This window comes from Portunus trituberculatus, chromosome 28, assembly GCF_017591435.1.
Source record: "Portunus trituberculatus isolate SZX2019 chromosome 28, ASM1759143v1, whole genome shotgun sequence".
NCBI lineage: Eukaryota > Metazoa > Arthropoda > Malacostraca > Decapoda > Portunidae > Portunus > Portunus trituberculatus.
The window spans coordinates 1989770-2008388 of record NC_059282.1 but is presented as its reverse complement, the minus strand read 5'-3'; the positions used below and the strand labels follow the sequence as shown (position 1 = coordinate 2008388).

Sequence of the window (18619 nt, the reverse complement as noted above, 5' to 3'; positions counted from 1 at the left end):
GTGGTTCCCATGGCCCAGTGGAACCTGAACATAAGATGGGGAAATAGACCAACCTTGCATAAGAAAGTGTTGGGTCCTCGTGGCTCAGTGGGTACAATGGTACTATGATGTCATTCAAAATTGGCGTGAGAGAAGCGTGGGTTCGAAACCAAACCCGCTCGGAACTTGCAAAAGTAAAGTTGAATGATTAAAATTGAATGATTATCCACTTCATCACAATAAAATGATGGAACTGCCCAAGGAGAGCTGCTCTCCCCCAAGCTGGAAACTACAAGGACTGACTCACTCAATATTTAGGTTAACAATATAGGCTAGGAGAGGTTAGAATAGGATAGGTAATAAGAGTCAGTATTTGGTAGTCTACGTAGTGACCAGAATAAGGTGGAGGATGAAGAAGATCAGCAGAGTAAGTACAGCAGCAGAGGAAGAAGAGGAGGACCGACTGGCAGCAGCAACATCTCAGCAGCAGGTAAGTGCATGGGCATGACAACTATGTATCTATGTACTCTCTATGTATATATATGTGTATGTATTATCTATGTATCTATGTACTCTATGTATGTATGACATCTATGTACTCTCTATGTATGACATCTATGTATCTATGTACTATGTATCAATGTATCTAATCCATTACTTGTCTCTTCCACACAGGTACAACAGCAGCACCAGCACCAGAGGAAGAAGAGGACCGACCGGCAGCACCAGCAGCAGCAATACTAGCAGCAGCAGGAACAGCAGGTAAGTGCACAACATCTCCCTTTCTAATCCATTACTTGTCTCTCCCATACAGGTATAGCAGCAGCACAAGCACCATGGGAAGAAGAAAAGGACCGACCGGCAGCATCAGCAGCAGGAGGAGGAGCAGCAGCAGGAACAGCAGGTAAGTGCATAACGTCTCCCGTACTAATCCATTACTTGTCTCTCCCATACAGGTGCAGCAGCAGAAGAGGACCACCGCCATCAGCAGCAGCAGAAGAAGAGAAGCACCACCACCATCACCACCGAACTGAACCTGACAACTTCAAGCGTCACCCAACTGACTCGAGCACAGGCTAGGATAGGATAGGTTAGGCTAGGATAGGTTAGGTTTGGTTAGTTAGTCAGTTAGGTGGCCCATGTAGTTGTCAGGGTCAGGAGGAGGAAGAACAAGAAGCAACAGTAGAGGAGGAATTAAGGACCGTCATCATCAGCATGTAAGTACCTGTAATGTTGACATGTAAGTAGTAGTAGTAGTAGTAGTTGTTGTTGTAGTAATAGTAGTAATATGTAGTAAACTAGTATGTAGTAGTAGTTGTTGTTGTTGTAGTGGTGGTGTTAGGAGGAAGGGAGAGGAGAAAGGGGAATAAGAAGGAGAAAGGAATTAAGAATGGAGGCTGTCGGTGTGAAAGGATCTCTCTCTCTCTCTCTCTCTCTCTCTCTCTCTCTCTCTAGCTTTTAAGGGGGTATCTTCGATTCAGATAGTGGTTAGGTCTCAAATCTACCATTGTTAGGCAAACACGGTTTTACATACGTATGGCCTCGAAGAGTTAAATGGTGCGCCTGAGGTACGAGAGCTTTAAATTTTAAAGGTCCTAAAGCTATTTAATTAGAATGATGTGTGATTTCATGTAACTGCAAGACATTAGAGAAACCATCACTCACTGAAATTTTACTTCACTAGCTGTTTGTTTTTTGCCATGTAATAAACGAGAAAAAGCAATTTTTTACCATAATTTCTCACGGAAACGTCCTGCTGTATTTATTTCAATATTGCAGCTATTTTTGATTAACACTGTTAATAACATGTTTACATGACATATTTAGGAAACTATAATGTGGCTTACGTAAGTCAAACCATCAGTCCTTTCTTAGTTTTCCTCTAGTAATGAAAAATAAAGTTGCAATTTCCCATTGCTATATACGGCAGATGCTTTGGGTGTAAGATGCGATCGTGAGCTCCGCCCACCACCTCATAAGCTCCGCCCACTGGCTTCACCTGTTTTTAGTACAGCGGGATAGGCGCTTAATTGCCCTCTTCTTCAGTCTAACCTCCTTGCAAATTACAACCAAAACCAAGGAGGTTAGATTCAGGAAGACGGCGCGCGCCTATCTCGCTCTACTAAGAAAGTGAAGCCAGTGGGCGGATCTTATGAGACGGTGGGCGGAGCTTACGATCGCAACTTACACCCAAAACATTGCCCTCTCCCATGTTAAGCAGTAGGAAATTACCGCTTTCTTTTTCATTACTAGAAGAAAACTAAGAAAGAACTGATGGTTTGTCTTATGCAAACCACATTATAATTTCCTGAATGTCATGTAGAGCTATTAACGGTGTTAACGCGAAATAGCTACAATATTGAAAGAAATACAGCAGGACGTTTCCGGGAGAAATTATGGCGAAAAAATTACTTTCCTCGTTTAATACATGACAAGGAACAAATAGTGATGTAAAATTTCAGTGATTGATGCTTTTCCAACGCACAGTGACATGACATCACATATATCATTCTGAGTAAAAGCTAGAGAGAGAGAGAGAGAGAGAGAGAGAGAGAGAGAGAGAGAGAGAGAGAGAGAGAGAGAGAATTTGACATGTGTTAATTAATTGTTTTACCAAGAAAAATCAATCTTCAGGCCAACTTCCAACTGATATACAGTTTATTTGTCCTTCATTTAAATGCACATGTATATGTACGTACATGTTTATATCTACATGCACCTGTATACTCACATGTGTACATGACCTTGTTCAGTCATACATTTGCCCCAAAGACAGCTTCCTACCTCACGCAAGTCCACCAAAGTTGGAAAACACTGTATTATCTCATTTGTATGTATGATTTTACCGTCTAAATTTTCGTGGCAGAGTATTGCGAGTCTATTATGGTCACATATATGGTAGGCAGCCTCAAAACATGGACATAAGACGGAAAAGAAGGAGTGTTCCCATGTATTTTCAATGGATGGTCGGCAATGCTTTGGGTGTAAGCGCGCTGGCTTTCCTTTCGTGACGTCATGCCGCCATCGGTTATTCAACCTCCTTGCCCAAAACATTAATTGGCCTCTCCTGTGTTAAGCAATGGGAAATTGCCGCTTTCTTTCTCATTACTAGAGGAAAACTAAGAAAGAAAATATAAGTTCTTTAGTTTTCGTCTAGCATATAATGAAAAATAATTAAATTGGCAATTTCCCACTACTTACACGGAATAGGCCATTGGGCGAAATTGCCGATCGTAAGCTCCGCCCAGCGCTCAGCTTCATTTTTTTTTTCTCTTAGTACGGCAGGTTAGGCGTGTGCAGTCTTCTTATATCTAACTTCCTTGAGGAAAGGGGACGTTCTATAATCAGGAAAATTCAATTTTACAATTTCTCTCGGAAAATATCATGTTCAAAAGAATATTAATTTTGTAAAAATGCGTGAGTTTGTAGAGACGATGCATGTGAGATTGATATGGAGGTCAAATCCGGAATCTTACGCTTGATGTATTGATTGATTGATTGATTGATACATTTATTGTTGAATTAATAAATAATTACAACAAAGGAAGAGGAAGGGCCTTGCCACCCACCCCGTGGGCAAAGACTTGAGGTTAAAATATCACAAAAATAACTCTGGACAGTATACACAGCAACAATACAAGTATTTCAATAAATAAATACGCATATTGCACACCTTATTGCCTAAGACATCCTACAGTCTGGGAGAGTTGACAAGTATGTAAAATACTTTAACACTACTATACTTATCATGGGATATAACCGTTGATAAATTCAAATTATTTCCTGTAAATCATGTAATTTTGACAAAGTCCTGCCACTGTGTTTGGAACTTCGGAATTGTAGTAGTAGTACTAAAAGTAGCGGCGGGTTCAGAATTCAGACGTACGGGGTCCGAAGGTGCAAAATATGAAAGAAAAGTGTGGGCCGTGGGGTGTCTGCGCTGAGACAACGCTGCGGAGCCACCAACATATATTCAGGGAATTAGTGAGGGAAGAAATAAAACAAATAAATGAGATTGACTGTGAGTGAATAACATCACGACAACAAGATGACTGGAAAATATGCGACGTAGTGGACACTGGACAATCTCATCTGAGGTTGAACGATTCACTCGTCGTATCACGGTTATGCTCGCCAATGTCAGTCGTCTCTTTTCCAATATTGCCAAAAGGCGGAAGGTGATCGAATTGCGGGCATTGTCACCAAGGTTTCTAATAAGTGACAGTGCCGAGTTGCGTGCGGCAGCGTCACTCACACCGCAAGCTCACCCTGCCGCAAGCCTCTATCAGTCAACAGTCATCAGTCTACTTGCCACTTGGCACAGTTGCTAGATTGCTGCGGACAGTCGCCCACGCCTACGATAATTGTCGCATGGTGTGACGGCCCCTGTTGCGCGGCGCTCACCTTTGGTAACTGCAGGTATTTTGTGTGACTTAGGCGGGGCATGACAGCTACAGAATGAGGGTGTTACTAGTGCCTCTGCTGACTCTACTAGTGACAAGATGTGCGTGTGAGATGATAATGCAAGATATGCGTGCCACTGATACAAACACAGGTGAGGGAAGGCAAGGTGCCTTCCCATCACCGCCGCCACCTAACTTGGTTCTGCTGCTGGCGGATGACTTGGGTTATGGTGACCTCAGCATCTCAGGTCACCCGACCTCCAGGTATTACCTATTGTTGGTATATTACATTTGTGTGATACAATCAGTGTACTGTACTTTTCCACAGATCTCCTGCATCACCTGTCAAAAGCTGTTTCAAATTGTATTCTTACCCTAATGATGATATTCTTACTTGTCATTACTTATTTCTTGATTTAACCAGTTGTAACACTAGGCCGGTATGGCAATGTTTCGGTAATACGCTTCTAGTATAGGGTTGGCAGTCTTAATTATTCTTAATGATATTACATGTTAACATGTAGATTTTTCTTCAAGTAATGATTCAATTTGCAGAACATGTATTGCTATGAACATTTTTCCGAACAGAAATTCTTCATTATTCACATTTATTTCATTATAACAGAACACCAGTGATTGACAAGCTGGCCAGGGAGAGTCGCTACTTTACTCAGCATTATGTCACCAGCCCTGTCTGTAGCCCCTCACGGTGAGCCATGCAGGGTGTGTGTGTGTGTCTGTGTGATTTTTTTCTTCTAGTGTTACTTTCTTTCGTCTTGATAAGATTTCTTGTCTTTTACAAATTATGAAGCATATAGCAGTCTTTTTACAAGTGGTCTCCCTTTCTTTTTCACTCTTGCTGGTTCCTGTGAAGATTTTTTTAATTGATTTTTCCATCTTTCAGCTTAATATAACTTTTAATCACATATCAGTACTATTGTAAATCAGGAAGTGTAGCAGTCCTTTACACATGCAAGACTTACAAGCAAGGCCTACAGAATGTACCACCTGGTTTTCTATCCTTTGAGTTCTGTTCAGCTGTCCTCCTCCCCAGGGCCTCTGTTCTGACGGGGCGACTACAGGTCCGGAGTGGGGTGTATCCAGGAACATTTGTCCCAGGCAGCACCCTTGGTCTGCCCCACAATGAGACCACCATTGCTGCCCTCCTACAGCGCAATGTGAGACTGCACACTCTGCTGTCCTGGTGTCATGTTATACTGTGTTGCATGAACCAAAGAAGTTTGATTTTTATGTATCTAAGGGATTTTTGTATCGGTGTAGAAACCTAAGGAATTTGCCATCATTGCACTAACTTAAAGAATTAATATTGTTTATATGTAAAGTGTTGTATTATGATATTATAGCATGAATCTAAGCAATCTTATACAAACTTAAGGAATTTGAAATCTGAACTAAAAGGATTTACTACTACCATACAAACCTATGATATAATTGGAACTTCATTCTTAATTGTTTAATGTCCTTTTTTTTTCCCATCACAGTGGAGCTTGACATGTGGTGACTCTCCTCCACTCCATTTTATTTTGTACAAGCTCCTCATTCATTCCCAGCATGTCCATATCTTGCTAAATGTACTTCCTCCATGTTCTTCCTGTTGGTCTCCTTCCATCAACCTCCATATTATTGAATGCATGCACTTCATATGATGTCAGTATACAAACCCAAGGAGAGGATTCTACTGTTCACTTAATTGAATTACAGAAGGCACAGGTCCCTCAGATAAAAGCACCATGCCTTTCCAGGGTTACCGCACCATGATAGCTGGGAAGTGGCACCTGGGAGTGGGGCGTCATGGGGAGTACCTGCCAACACACTACGGCTTTGACCATTATTTGGGCTTGCCATACTCCCATGACATGTGTCCCTGCCTCACCTGCTTCCCGGGCCCCCTCCCCTGCCATGACACCTGCTGGAATAAGCAGGTTTCATGTCCACTGTACAGGTAATCTCATGTTGTTCTCCAGACTTCATTAGCCAACTTTCTTAGGTCTTCATTTTCATTCAGGGAGTGGCATGGCAATATAGTGAGCTTGCTTTTATTTGTTATCATTTAGGTATATAATAATTTTTTGTGCTCCTAGCTGTTCCAACTGATGCATCAATAGAAGACAGACTAGATAAGTGAAGTAAGAAATTGTCAATGATTTATACTGAATTACAAGTGAAACTGATAAGGTTGATATATAGAACATGAATTAAATGCCAATGACTATTGCTTTATCAGAACATGGAATGAGTTAAGTAGCCAGGTTCTTTTTAAAGAAACTCACATTGTAACAAAGACAATAGTTAAAGATAAGGGAAAGAACAATGAATGAAGGGAGCAGCAATGATAACCAGGTAGACCCAGCAAGTAATGACCTCAGTTCTCAATGACCTTGCAGGAATGACACCATTATAGAGCAGCCAGTTGACCTTCTCTCCCTGACCCGTCGCCTCGTCAATGCTGCCGTCGCTTTCATCACTGACACTGCCACCTCAGGGAAACCTTTCTTCCTATACTTCCCCTTCCTTCATGTGAGTTTTAAAGCCCACCCTGCCTCCCAGCTGTTGTGTTTACCTGTGTGCTATGTTCTTTTATCTTGTTTATTTATGTTATTTTGTTTTCATTCAGGTTAGTGTTAGCCAGTGTGTTGTGTGCAGGTGTTGCATTATGTTCATATTGTTTTGTCCTTATTTTCATTCAGCTTACTCTTAAAAGTCTTTAATATTGCCTGTATGCATATGTGTCTTTGTTTGTTTGTGTGTGTGTGTGTGTGTGTGTGTGTGTGTGTGTGTGTGTGTGTGTGTGTGTGTGTGTGTGTGTGTGTGTGTGTGTGTGTGTGTGTGTGTGTGTGTGTGTGTGTGTGTGTGTGTGTGTGTGTGTGTGTGTGTGTGTGTGTGTGTGTGTGTGCTTTGCGCAGTGGCAGTATAGTAACCAATGAGATTTAACTGAGGTGCGATTATTGCTAGTTGAAAACTTTTCCCAATACCCCTCCTGGACAACTTGAAATATAGTCGGCCATGGCAATTTTTGTTAGCCCAATTATGGGCTACTATTACTACTACTATGTGTGTGTGTGTGTGTTTACACCAGCTGAGCACAATTTTTCAATTAGCAGTACCATTATCCTATCACTTATGTTTCTGTTTTGGAAGACTAAAATAGAAAAGGAAACACCAAATCACAAACTTGAAAACCTGCATCACCACGATATGTATCCTCTAATTCTGGATGATACTTTTCACCTTCCTCTTGTGACTGGTACCTCAGTGGACCTTTTTCTTATCTTTTGCCAGTGTCCAGCCCTTGTATTAAAAAAAAAAAAAAAAATGCACACACTACAGATGTCAAGACACCAGATAACCACCCACTCCCCATGTCCACAGATCCACCACCCACAGTTTGCCTCAGAGAAGTTTGCAGGGCGGAGTGCACGAGGGACAGTGGGGGACTCCCTGTATGAGCTGGACTGGGCAGTGGGGCAGGTGGTGGAGGCCCTGCGCCACCACAACCTGCTCTCCAACACACTCCTCTGGTTCTCCTCAGATAATGGGTGAGAAGATAGACTATTACATCTACAGTTACATATTATTATGCTCTCAAAAACAGTGCAGATATTTGATTTCTTAACTCTTTGACTGCTACAGCTTCTTGTCACCTTGTTATTACAGTGTGTTATATTTTTTAATAATTTTTAAAGACAGTAATGACAGTAAAAGATGTCTCAGAATATCTAATGAAAATTTCTAGAACTTACATATTTTGTATGAGCATGATTTTCCATTGTCTTCCAAAATGTCAGAATCAGTCAAATGTCTGTTTCGTGTACTTAAATCATTACTACCCTCTTCCCATCCCCAACAGCCCTAGTTTATCGAGGCATGAGCGAGGGGGCTGTGCGGGCCTGCTGCGCTGTGGGAAGGGCACCACTATGGAGGGCGGTGTGCGAGTCCCTGCATTTGCTCACTGGCCCACACGCATACCCCCTGGTGAGTAGTGGCTGTGATAGTGAGTGGTGGCTGTGATAGGTAAGTGGTGGCTGTAGGAAAGTGAGATTCAATATGAAAGGGCAGAAAAAGAAGCTAACAAGAATAAGGAGAAGGTAAAGGAAAGTGAGAAAAAAAAAGGAGTAATAGTAGGATGAGCAAGAAGAGAAAAGGATTATAGTATACATCTCAAAACTTAAATAACCAATGCATAAAGAATAAGAAGAATTGTAGATCCAATATGGAGTCACTGTAGCAAATTTTTTGGAGGAATAAATATGATAATAGTGAGTAAAGAGGAGGAAAAATGTAATTGTATACACCTCAAAATTTAAATATCCAATACATAAAGAAGAAGAATAGTTGTCATTCTAATATCACATATGAAGTCATTTTAGACAGTAGCAATGTTTCTGGGGACAAATAAGACAATAGCATCCATATTTCTTATATCTTTATAACCTTATGTACTTGTCTCAGGTTCTAGTGATGGCTTGGTATCAGCTTTAGACCTCCTACCCACAGTGGCCTCTCTCTCTGGCCTCAGCACCTCAGGCCTCACTCTTGATGGCGTGGACATCTCCCCTCTGCTCTGGGACCCCCTTGCTGTGGTCAGTCTTGATTGTTATGTAAGAGGGTAAAGTTGGCAGAGGGCAACATAGAGGAAAAAGAAAAGGCCTACTTAGTTGTTAGTCCCTGTGCCTGTCTGTTCAAGTGGTTTTTTTTTTTTTTTTTTTTTTTTATGTAAGAGGGAAAACTAGTCAAGGACAACAAAAACTATCAATCAAAAATGCCCCCTTAGATGTCAGTTGGTGTGAAGGTTGAACTTTTCTGAAGTCTGGCAAGCTCAGAGGGACTTTGGAAGGAGTAAGGTAGAAAGTTCAGATTGATGCATGCGTGTAAGATTTTTTTTATTTTTTATTTATTTTATTTATTTATTTTTTATTTTTTATTATTATTTTTTTTTTATGGTATTCTGTGGTTAGTCTGTTGGGAAGTTTTGTAGCATTTTTCTTAAGACTCATCTCAGAGGGGCCTGGAAAGGAGCAGTGTAGAAAGGCTAGTAGATCAGTGCATGTGTGTAAGATATTCAGTTTTCTTTTCTTCTCTAGATATTTCATATATGTGCAAGTAGCATTTTCTTAAGACTTAGCTCAGAGGTGTTTGGGAAGCAGTAAGGTAGAAAGGCTGGATCTTTATTCATAAGATATTTAGATTTTCTTTTCATTTTGTAGAAGTTTGATCAAGTATTGCCATAGTTTGTGTCAAAGTATGGATATGTGGGCATTGTTTTTAAGGTCTAGCAGGCTGGTTCCTGTTTGGGAAGCAATGCTTAAGTTAGAAAAGATAAATTTGTGTGCTAGTGTTTAATTACTTATGGACCTCATGTATTTAGGGATTTAGAGGAGATGTAAGGTTGCCGGGGAAGGTTCAGTGAAGGAAAAAGACTGGACCCATAAATGTAAGGGATGTTAAAGCTTGTGATACAAAATTATGTTGGAAAGTTGCAATATACACAGGTTATTGAGTGTAATTCACCTCGGTCGCCTGTTGCTCACCCAGCCAGTCTTCCCCATTACGGAGCGAGCTCAGAGCTTATAGACCGATCTTATGGTAGGACTGACACCACATCAACACACAACACACGCTGGGAAAGTGTGTGTGTGTGTGTGTGTTTGTTTTGTTGGTTTATATACAATAAGGGAGGGAGGGAGGGAGGAAAGGAAGTAAGGAAGGTATGAAGGATAGGAAGAATATAATGAAAAAGGAAGAAAGAAAGGAGGGAAGAATTTATACAATAACACTAAACAGTAACCTTCTCTCCTCCTCTGTGTGTTTGTGCTTGTGTTTGTGTGTGTGTGTGTGTGTGTGTGTGTGTGTGTGTGTGTGTGTGTGTGTGTGTGTGTGTGTGTGTGTGTGTGATCAGAGCCCCAGGAGGTATATGCCCATCTACCCAGAGAGCCCCACCCCCAGTGAGGGCCCCTTTGCAGTGACAAATGGGACCTACAAAGCACACTTCTACACCAAAGGATCAGGTCTGGCTGAACAGCAACATCAGTGTTTCTTATGATTATTGATTAGAACATTATTATTGATGGAACTATAATTTAAATCACCTGAAAATATTTATAATAAAAAAAAACAATGTAAAAATAGTAAAAATAAGACTAAAACTAGTAAACTGAGCCGAAATTATAAGATTGAAAGTGATTTGATAAAAAAGGAATGAAAGCAAACTGAAATATTATCTCTCTCTCTCTCTCTCTCTCTCTCTCTCTCTCTCTCTCTCTCTCTCTCTCTCTCTCTCTCTCTCTCTCTCTGTCTTAGATAATTGTCTTCACATGAACCTTTGCTAATCTTCTCTTTCCAGATCTGTCAGATTCAAGTAACTATGACCCAATTTGCCCAAGGAGCCATGAGTTGACCAAACATGATCCACCCCTGCTCTTCAACTTACACCATGACCCTGGGGAGCGCTACGACCTTTCTTCTGACCCCGATAAAAGGTCAATCATGGGGAATTAGAAGAGGGGATGATGAGAAGGAAAAGGATTGGTTGTAAATGTGAATTGTTGACAGCTTGTAGTATCAGTGTGGGAGTTTGGCAGAGAGGATGGAAGAAGAGCTTTTGATGAATAGAATAGCTGATTTTAATGTGAGAGTTGTATTTATCTATTTTGTTGTGTGTAAGAGGGGAATCTGGCCAAGAATAACGAAAGGGCCACTAAGATACCAGTCCTCCAAGTTGGTGAGGGAAAGTTAGTCAAAAGAATGAGATTTATGTGTTAAAAGAGCATAGGTAGGATGCATGAGGAGTTTTGAAGAGATTGTCACATTGTGCATGATAGAAACAAATAGAGGAATTATGAATGCATGAATGGGACTATACTAAACTGTTAAACTGTGGAACTACCTGCCTGTTTCTGTATTTCTATCTACCTTTGACCTGAAGTAATTTGATAAGGAGGTTTCAAGACAATTATCCCATTCTTTTGGCTAACTCTCTACCCTGTTTGGGGACTGGCATATAAGTGGGCAATTTTTTATTCAATTGTTTTTGTTGCTCTTAGTCCATTTTCCCCTTGGACTTTGAAAGAAAAGATGGCTGCTCAAGAAGAACCATCACTTTCATCTTGGTTAAGTCCACCTCACTTCAACACACAGCAACACTCAATGAACCATAACACAAGGAACTAAACCAAGTGCCTCTTTCTCTCAACAGTGAGGTCCTGAGGGAGTTGACAGCATGGCGGGAGGACCACATGAAGAGTATGACCTGGGACATCGCTCGCACACAACACCAGGACCCCTTTGCCCAACCCTGCTGCACCTCCCCCTCCTGCACCCCCTTCCCCAAGTGTTGTGACTGCCCCACCTCGCCCACCTCACCCCCTAGCACTGCACCACACCCTGATAAGCCTAACACCTCCCCCAATGCTATAATACCACACACATCTTCCTTCTCTTCCACTGAGAGTGAGAAAGAGAAGGAGAGACATCACTACTGGTTCTCTTACTTCACTCAGTTTATTTAAGTCTCTCTAGCTCTTACTAAAATCTATCACATATTTATTTGTTTTTAGTATGAATAGATGGGGCTTTGTTGTTATTCTCTTACTTCCCTCAGATCACATATGTATTTGTTTTTAATGTCATGAATATACAGGGGAAGCATGTGGCCAGCTGTGGTGTGGCTTTACTCCTGTCTTTTCCCATCAGAGGGTGTGTGAGTGTGTGTGTAAGTGTGTGGTGCCTGGTATGGCCTATGACAGATTTTGTAGTGCTCAAATATTTTACTGAAGTTGTTTGTAGAACCATGTGATATCTTTCTGGCCTCTTACATCTCAATAATTTCTCTTTTTGTCATTTTCCTAAAAGTGAGAGATTGGCATCATGAATACAAGTGTACATCTTAATAATTCCTCTTTTTTTGGAATTTTCTTCAAGATGAGGGGTTGGCATGATATGTACAATTGCCCCCCACCCCCAGTTGTTTTAGTCTTTTACATCTTGTATCTTAATGACTGCACATATTTGAAAGCAATCTGTGTGACTTGCCGGGGCATTACCAGCTGTAGTACACTGTCTGGATGGTATCACTGGGTCTTGTGGCACTATCTTGTGCTTCTCTCATTTCCTATCTTATTACTGTTGTCTTATTCTCAGCTCTGCAGGTACAGGGATGTTTATTTCTGAGAATTATGATTTTCCTTCTCTAATTTATAAATATTGTTTTTACAAGTATGTGGTTTTATTATACTACTATATTTCCATGAGAGAGAGAGAGAGAGAGAGAGAATAAAAAAATAATGGGAAGGGGCAGCCATAAGAATAATTATCAGTCACAACTACTAATGGTGTTAGTGATACGAAGTAAAGTGATAGTATTGATATCAATAAGACAAATTATGGTCATGCTACCAAGAATTGTCTACATTCATAACTTGATTACAACTACCCTAATTTGATAAAAGCCCACTGAAGAGCACTTTTCAAACATTAAAACTTTTTGTGAGAACTCATTAGGAAAATGTGTGCAGCTACATGCATAGTTATATATTGTGCAGCCTCCATATCGATGCAAAGAAGTATATGAGTCATATTTCGAGAAGATTCGCAGGTGCAACATACGTTAGGGAAGGTGAAGATAAAAGACTGCTGTTTCAAATAGAAGATATTAGTAAGAAATACCTTTTCATTATACTTATTCTTGTGGTAATAAAAAAGTTTGTCTGTTGTTTAATATCAAATTATATATTTGGGAAGTCAAACACAAAAAAAAAGTGAACATAAAGCTAAAACACATTATTAAAGCATCCAAAAATACAATTCGCGTATCATTTTGCAACATAGAATGCTTCATTATAATACAAACATTTATTTTTTCTGCAATAACCAAGGATAGTGAGGCGGGGGAGAGAAATGAGAAAATAAATAGCAGCATGGTGGTGGAAGTGTTTGCGGTGACAGGACAGACAAGGCTCCACGCTACAAAAATCCACAATGGTGAGCAAATTCTTCCACCTACATATGAGTGACGCTTTACAAGTATAATTTATCGTGATTTGCAAAGTTGAGAAGAGCCATGAGGGGAGAGGGAGGTTCAATATCAGAGAAAATAGGTGTTGAATTATCATGTTGGGCGGCATGGGCGGGTGAGGCGGCGGTCGTCTGCCTAAATTTTCACGTGTATTTAATGTCACACTACTTCTTGACGTGACTTATTGCACCTCAATGAAGCACAACGACTATTATGACCGCTGGGGTGGGTGATGGCGGCGTGATATATGTTTTTTAATTATTTATATAAGGAGTGTCTTTTTGGGAGTAATTACAGCCCTTTGTTTTGTTGTATTTCTGTAGCTTATGTCATCAAGTACAGTGGAAGATAATATGAAGGCTTACAGTTTGGCGTTAAAGAATATTACCGTGATTAATTATTTTACTTTACCTAACTATATATTTACTCTTATCGTGCCTCGTGTCATTTCTCATATTAACCCATTGAGTACCATGACGCGTTTCCATATTCATTCTGCTTACTACTTGGTGATTGTATACAGTTTCAGAAACCTATGTGGGGGATTAATAAAAATGAAGACTGTGGCCTTTAATCTTCTGACCTCCATAGACCCTTCCTAATATCAGTAAAACCATCTAATTGTACTCAAATCTCAAGGTAAAAGTATCCCAATATTGAAGGGGTTAATGGAAGATGAGAAGAAAATTAGGGTGGAGGAGGATGTGTAAATGTGAAGGCAAGAATTATCAGAACAAAGAGAGAGAGAATCAGTCAATCCTTCATGTCCATATTTGGTGTTTGTGTTTCTAAGGGGTACCAAAGTGAAATTTTGTGACTGGTGGTTAGTTTATCTCGTTCTTTTTTCCACTAAACTAATGGAGGACTGGAATGTGGGGGAGGAAAATCTATATGAAATTTTTGCCATTAAAAAAATAATAAAAATAAATAAATGCTTGTGTTCAGAAAAGATTACTGATGAATATTGATTTCCTTACATTTATTTTTTATTTATTTATTTATTTATTCACTTTTTTTTTACATCTGTTCTTATTTTCACAATCACCACTACCACCACCATTACCATTACTTTTCATCATCTCCGTCTCACAGCAGCCGATTACCACCATTATAATCCTACCATTCTCTTTTCACTTCACCACTACTACTAACACTACCCTTCTCTTCTCACTACAGTACAATCACCACCCTCATCATCACCACTTCACTCCCACTAACACCACACTTCACATCCCCTCACTTCACACTCATTGTCATTACTTCACCACCACTACTAATATTACACTTCCCTTCACTTCACCACAGTTTCACCACTAACACCACTTTCCACTACACTTCTCATCACCTGTCACCACCACCTCAATCTCACAGCCTATCATTTTCACTCCCTCATCTCTCTTACCACTTCCTTCTCATCACCATCTTCCACTACACTTCTCATCACTTGTCACCACTGCCTCTATCCCACAGCATATAATCATCACTCCTTCTTTTGCTCATCATCACCTTCACTGCCTTCACCACCTTCCATTTCACCTCACCACCTGTTACCACTATCTAAATTTCACAGCATATCATCCTTATTTCATCTCCTCACCACCTTTTTCCCTCTCTCTCACCAGCGCATCATCTTAATTCCCTCATCTCTCCTCACCATAACTCTCTCTCAGCACTGTCTTCTTCTTGCAGCAACCTCAGATCATCTTAATGAAGGAGGGGACAGACTCCTCTCAGGGAAAACCACAATTAATCTCCAACATCAATGCGTGTGCGGCCGTTGTGGATGCCGTCCGTACCACACTGGGGCCCCGGGGCATGGACAAGCTGATTGTGGATGCCAAGGTGCTGTGCTGTGCTGTGCTGTGTGGCTAAATGTGTAGTGGATGTATTTAGTGTATTTGTAATGAGTAGTTGCATTGGTTACAGGCATGATGGTTGAACTAATTAGCATAATTTCATTCATTATATATCTGTACAGTTAGCAGCAATGGAGTAAGTTTTAGAATGTTTCAAGCTATCACTTTTTTAGGGTGAATTTTTTCATATCTATTTTGAAAACTTGAATGTGATTGATTGTTTTCTTTCATGTGTGTGGTGCAGGGGTCAGCCACCATCAGTAACGACGGCGCCACCATCATGAAGCAGCTGGACATTGTGCACCCTGCTGCCAAGACACTGGTGGACATTGCCAAGTCACAGGATGCTGAGGTGAGGCAGTGCTGCACCATGGTTTGGTGGCTGCACCAGTGTGGCCCCTGGTTCCTATCACAACCTTGTTTATTTGGCCCCATTACCTTTCACTGACTCATCTCTTTTTATTCAGAGCCTGACACTTTATACACTCAGAACAAGCCTTTGTGCACAAGTTGTACCTTGCCTTGACCTCTGAGATGATGAAATATTAAGTAATAATTGTAACAACAATAATAGTAATGCTTTACTGATGACACAAAGCTTGTTCAAAGTGTAAAGGATAAAAAAATATCATTTCAAGATAAAAAACAAACAAGCACCATCACAACATTACCATGACTGGATTAACATGCAGAGTCATCATGCTGGAGACATGGTAGTGAAGGCATGGCAGAGTGACAGAACCTTGCTCACCACCTTAACCCATTGCATCACCCACAGGTAGGGGATGGTACCACCACTGTTGTGCTGCTGGCAGGGGAGCTGCTGAACCAGTGCAAGCGGCTGGTGGAGGAAGGAGTGCACCCCCACGCCATCATCAGGGCATTCAGGCGCTCCACAACCCTGGCCATTGAGAAGGTTAACGAGATTGCCGTCAAGGTGAGGCCATGGTGGGAGGAAGGGGTGGGAGGACATATGTTGCCTGGTGCAGGGAAGTGGTGAGATTTCTCTGTCAGGTGTGGAAGTGGTACGTTGTTGATTATGAAGTGCTGTGTGTCTGTAAAGTAATGAAGGACTTTGTTGTCTATTATTGCTTATTACTAGCAATGAAAGTGTTTTCTGGTATATTTTGTGTTTTTCTTTTGTTATCTCATGGCTGTAATTTGTTTTCTACAGTATACACTGCAGAAATGTGTATTGTGTTATATTTCAAGCATACATTTTCTTTGCCTCTTACTACTTACTACTCACTTTTTACATTATAAGCCATGTGAGTGTTGTATTTTGTGTCAACCATCTCTTTATGTAGCTAGTTATTTGTACTTTTCCTTCCTATCTACCATGCAGGTTATAAGTCTCTTCTTTTATGTCATCCATATATATTTTTCTTTCACTGTTGTCACCATCACTGTGTCCTGGTGTGCCTTGACAGATCAACAAGCAGGACCCAGCAGAGCTGCGTTCCATCCTGGAGAAGTGTGCCAGCACCTCCCTCAACAGTAAGCTGATCCACCAGCAGAAGGACTTCTTTGCCAAGATGGTGGTGGATGCCGTCATGTCCCTTGATATCCTGCTGCCCCTCGACATGATTGGTATTAAGAAGGTCACTGGTGGTGGTCTGGAGGTGAGTGTTGGTGTGGTGCAGTGGTGGTAAGGCATCATGGGAGGATGACTCTCCTTGTTAATGACACTTAAATTTCAGTGACTTTAGTTGTCTTTTTGTTAAGTTCCTTCACTACAGATGATGGTTTCTTACAGGAACTTACTTGTAGGCCTAATGGCTTCTTGCTACTTTCTTATTTTGTTCTTATGTTCTTAAATATGATAGAGTAACAGGAGAGTATGATTAAGTATAAAAGTGTAGCCAAGTGATGTAAATCTAATACAGTAACAGGAGAACCTCCGTCATTCTTTGGTCTGTTGTGTTGAGTTAGGAGGCTCAATAAATATCAGAGTAACCAAGTGATGTATGTAAATCTAATATAGTAACAGGAGAACTTTTGTCAGCTTTTAGTCTCTTGTGTAAAGAATTAAGAAGCTCGATAATTATCAAAGTGTAGCCAGTATAATAACAAGAACCTCTGTCACCGCTTGATGTTTGTTTTGTGTTGCAGGACTCCAGGCTGATTGACGGAGTGGCGTTCAAGAAGACTTTCTCCTATGCTGGCTTTGAGATGCAGCCAAAGCATTATGACGATCCAAAGATTGCCATGCTCAACATTGAACTGGAGCTCAAGGCAGAGAGGGACAACGCTGAGATCAGGGTCAACAATGTAGAGGTGTGTGTGTGTGTGTGTGTGTGTGTGTGTGTGTGTGTGTGTGTGTGTGTGTGTGTGTGTGTGTGTGTGTGTGTGTGTGTTTACATAGATGAGACTTGAGACACAGGCAAGTTTTGTTGTCATGTCTGCTATTACCAGACTGTGTGTGTGTGGGGGTGAGAGAGAGAGAGAGAGATGAGAGAGAGAGAGAGAGAGAGAGAGAGAGAGAGAGAGAGAGAGAAAATCAATTAATATATTACATACTCCAAGACAACAGAGATATGAATAGACTGATCCATTTGCCTGCTGACATTCATCTCTGTTGCTGATGAGTCTTTATCCCTTCCCCACCCTTTCAGGAATACCAGAAGATCGTCGACACAGAGTGGAAGATCCTTTACGAGAAGCTTGACCTCATCCACAAGTCGGGAGCTAAAGTGGTGCTGTCCAAGCTGCCTATCGGAGATGTGGCTACTCAGTATTTTGCCGACAGGTGGGTGAGGGAGTCTTGGTACTGTTCATATATAGTGTCCATAGCTCAGGTGTCTTTCTTGTCTTGTCTACTTCCACCAGGCTAAAGTGGAAGGTTTTCTAGGGTGTTTTCAATGATTCTCCTTTGTTGTTGCTTTGATTTTGGTTCGGTGACAGGTGGGTGAAGTCATGGTGGTTTTCATGTCCAGTGTTACTTACTCTCAGGTGTTTTTTTTGTCTTAGCTTCTAACAGGTTACAGTGGAGGGTTTTCAAGGGTGTTTTCAATGATTCTCTCTTGTTGCTTTGATTTTGGTGATGGGGTGAAGTCATTATGGTGTTCACATCCAGTGTTCATAGCTCAGAATTTTAGGATTTTTCTTGCCTTTCTTGCCCATTCTAACAAGCTACAGAATTTTCAAGGGTGTTTTCATGGATTCTCTTTTTTTTTTTTTTTTTTTTTTTTTTTTGTATGTGAGAGGGGATTCTGGCCAAGGACAACAAAAAAGCCCACTAAGATGCTTTTATAACTGTATTCCTTCACTCGTCTTTCATCAAACCTGAAGTCTTATTCTTGATGTAAGGGATTATGAACCAGAGTAGTATTACAGTGGTGTATTTGCAG

At 40.8% G+C, this 18619-nt stretch overlaps 2 protein-coding genes and 1 non-coding gene across 3 annotated transcripts in view; all 3 read left to right on the top strand.

Moving 5' to 3' along the window:
• The first annotated feature begins 3861 nt into the window (after window positions 1-3861).
• Window positions 3862-12614, top strand: LOC123510320 (arylsulfatase A-like). Its single transcript, XM_045265349.1, has 11 exons — window positions 3862-4646; window positions 5008-5091; window positions 5437-5560; window positions 6146-6345; window positions 6788-6920; window positions 7773-7939; window positions 8251-8375; window positions 8853-8983; window positions 10300-10408; window positions 10744-10879; window positions 11596-12614. The coding sequence occupies exons 1-11, from the start codon at window positions 4438-4440 to the stop codon at window positions 11906-11908; spliced, it is 1731 nt and encodes a 576-aa protein (XP_045121284.1). The 5' UTR covers window positions 3862-4437; the 3' UTR covers window positions 11909-12614.
• Window positions 7295-7435, top strand: LOC123510376. Its single transcript, XR_006676481.1, has one exon. It is a non-coding gene; the product is annotated as a U4 spliceosomal RNA (small nuclear RNA).
• A 611-nt stretch (window positions 12615-13225) lies between the features above and the next one.
• LOC123510317 (T-complex protein 1 subunit eta-like) overlaps window positions 13226-18619 on the top strand; it is a 10589-nt gene continuing 5195 nt past the window's right edge. The window contains exons 1-7 of the mRNA XM_045265345.1: window positions 13226-13379; window positions 15103-15255; window positions 15514-15621; window positions 16048-16206; window positions 16700-16891; window positions 17382-17546; window positions 17885-18018. Of these exons, the coding sequence (XP_045121280.1) occupies window positions 13377-13379; window positions 15103-15255; window positions 15514-15621; window positions 16048-16206; window positions 16700-16891; window positions 17382-17546; window positions 17885-18018 (914 nt within the window). The 5' untranslated portion in view covers window positions 13226-13376. The remainder of the gene's footprint in view (window positions 13380-15102; window positions 15256-15513; window positions 15622-16047; window positions 16207-16699; window positions 16892-17381; window positions 17547-17884; window positions 18019-18619) is intronic.

Excerpts from the sequence above, each read along its gene's own strand:
- LOC123510320 (XM_045265349.1), top strand. The coding sequence starts at position 4,438 with ATGAGGGTGTTACTAGTGCCTCTGCTGACTCTACTAGTGACAAGATGT. Across the intron at positions 6,346-6,787 it reads GTTTCATGTCCACTGTACAG|GAATGACACCATTATAGAGC; the intron begins GTAATCTCATGT and ends ATGACCTTGCAG. Across the intron at positions 7,940-8,250 it reads TGGTTCTCCTCAGATAATGG|CCCTAGTTTATCGAGGCATG; the intron begins GTGAGAAGATAG and ends CATCCCCAACAG.